Here is a 2,505-nt window from a genome sequence, read left to right as displayed (position 1 = left end):
TGCTCTATTAATTTTACATTATGAAAAGAATATTTTTTCCAGAAACTAAGTGAAATTGCCTTGCTGGACAGAGAGTTTTACACTGAGACAAAACATTATTCAATTAGAAACTAGTAAGAGGAAACAGCAAAAGGTTTACAGAAAAGTAAATCACAAAACTACTAGCTTTTGGAGCAGAGGCCGAATTATTAGCCTCAGTGAAAACCTTAGGATTCAAGATATAAAGCAAAAGTCATAATGATTATCAGGGTTAGGAGTTTGGAAGCATATAACACGCCTCATTTGCTGCTCCCTAGTCTTTCTCCTGATATCCATCTGCTGTTTTGTGATCTTTTCTACACTATCTCCCACTGCATTGTGATCAACACACTTGTTAGATATGGCCCCCTGAAAATTAGGGAGAAGTTGCTTAACCCGCCCCAGCCTGACATTTCTTCCAGGCTTCTGGGCTTTGCCTCCTCCCAAAGTGCGAGGTTCCTCCTCATTCTGCACAAGGACTTGGTCCCCTCCTTCGTTTTCATGTTGAGCATTTTCCATATTGAGATTTTTTACTGCTTGTTCCTCTTTGGACTCCATTGCTCCTGCTCACCTTTGCCTCTGGGGGCTTCCTGGATGGGCTGCGTGCCCTCAGGGCCACTGGGAGCTGCAACCAAGAAGGGTGCAAGCCTCCTCAGAGTATCGCCAATTTTACTTTCAAGTTGAAAAGAATCTATATATATTAAAGCCTAATATGCAAAGTGTCCCCTCAGGAGTTCGACCGACTGGAAGTTCGATTGCTCACTATGACATGTGCTGACCACCAGGGGGTGGCGGGAATGAAGGGAGGCCTTGGCCAGCAGCCAGCAGCTGCTAAGGAACCTACCTGTGCACAAATTTTGTGCACTGGGCCTCTAGTATTCCCATAACACTTCTACCTTTTAGAAGTGATATTTTTCTTTTGTTTATAGTTTATTTTAAATGATGATTCTGCTTTCTTGTTACTTTTTGACTCTGAAGGGGTTTAAAACTGGTCTCCCCAAGGTGTCCTCTCTGGCATGTGAATTATTTTTAGCTGAACGCATCAAAACCCTGCAGGTTCACAAGATACTTTTATCTCTCCTTCAAAGAATTTTAATTAGGGGCCATAAAAACAGTTATCACTAGAAATAACCTTTCAGTACTTATCTGTAGTGCAGGGCAACTTCTAATTACTGAACATCTGTTCTTCTCATCTCGTGACTAACCTTCCTCTCTTGTGAAGCCCTAAGGCAGTGATGGCAAACCTAAGACACTGGGAGCTGTGACACCCCTGACACACGAACTCATTTTTTGGTTGATTTTTCTTTGTTAAATGGCATTTATTTTTTTTATTTTTTTATTTTTTAAATATATTTTATTGATTTTTTACAGAGAGGAAGGGAGAGAGATAGAGAGTTAGAAACATCGATGAAAGAGAAACATCGATCAGCTGCCTCCAGCACATCTCCTACTGGGGATGTGCCCACAACCCAGGTACATGCCCTTGACCAGAATCGAACCTGGGACCTTTCAGTCCGCAGGCCGACGCTCTATCCACTGAGCCAAACCGGTTTTGGCGGCATTTAAATATATAAAATAAATATCAAAAATATAAGTCTTTGTTTTACTATGGTTGCAAATATAAAAAAATTTCTATATGTGACACGGCACCAGAGTTAAGTTAGGGTTTTTCAAATTGCTGACACGCCGAGCTCAAAAGGTTCGCCATCACTGCCCTAAGGTGATGCTTAGCTCGAAATGCCATTTATACATCATTTTAACTTTCTGTCTTTGAATCACTCATGTGTGTGGGGTATCTGACTCTCTCAGTATGTGGGATTCCCATACGTATTTATGTAATTAAATTTGGTCATTTTCTCTTGTTAGTCTGTCTCATGTCTATTTGAGTTATAGACCAGCTGAAAGAACATAGCAGGGTAGAAGAAGGTTTGTTTCTTCCATGCAACCTCTAAACCCTCAGAAGAACTAGAAAAGGAACAACAATTCACAAAAACTGAAATCATTAGACTCTAAATGACTGGTCAATCATTTGCTAAATCAGATTTTTTCCACATGGTCTCTCCATTACTGCTAAAAATAATTTACTCTTGAAATTAATTGGATTTTATAAAAAAGTACCTTAATGCCCCTGCCGGAAGCTGGTCCAACCTTGCTGCTTGACACAGTCGCTGCAGGGAAGAAACATCTGCACAGCTTATGTTTCAAGGGATCTGGCGTATATGGCGTATGTATGCTCCCCCTCTTAACGCTTCTGATCTGGGGCAAATTCTAGACTAAAGAAATGATCGTCTTGGGTGAATGTTACAATAGGTGAAACTAAGTACAGAGTCTGTTTCCTTATCTGTTAAATGGTGGGAAATTCTACTCATCGTGCAGAGTTATTGGGAAGATTAAGTGAGTTAATGAAAGTAAAGCGTTTTCAACACACACACACACACACACACACACACACCCCACCCACACACACAACTAAGTGCAGTTTTTTGG

General features: G+C 40.7%; 1 protein-coding gene across 1 annotated transcript; it reads right to left on the bottom strand.

The window, feature by feature from the left end:
• Positions 1–213: 213 nt before the first annotated feature.
• LOC118649844 (protein BEX4-like) lies at positions 214–576 on the bottom strand. Its single transcript, XM_036297291.1, has one exon. It carries the CDS (start codon positions 574–576, stop codon positions 214–216), a length of 363 nt encoding a protein of 120 aa, XP_036153184.1.
• Between the last annotated feature and the right edge of the window lie 1,929 nt (positions 577–2,505).

Source organism: Myotis myotis, unplaced genomic scaffold (genome assembly GCF_014108235.1).
Source record: "Myotis myotis isolate mMyoMyo1 unplaced genomic scaffold, mMyoMyo1.p scaffold_m19_p_3, whole genome shotgun sequence".
Taxonomy (NCBI): domain Eukaryota; kingdom Metazoa; phylum Chordata; class Mammalia; order Chiroptera; family Vespertilionidae; genus Myotis; species Myotis myotis.
The sequence above is the reverse complement of the archived record's forward strand: the minus strand, read 5'-3'. Positions and strand labels throughout refer to the sequence as shown.

Coding starts and splice junctions, on each gene's coding strand:
- LOC118649844 (XM_036297291.1), bottom strand. CDS start 576: ATGGAGTCCAAAGAGGAACAAGCAGTAAAAAATCTCAATATGGAAAAT.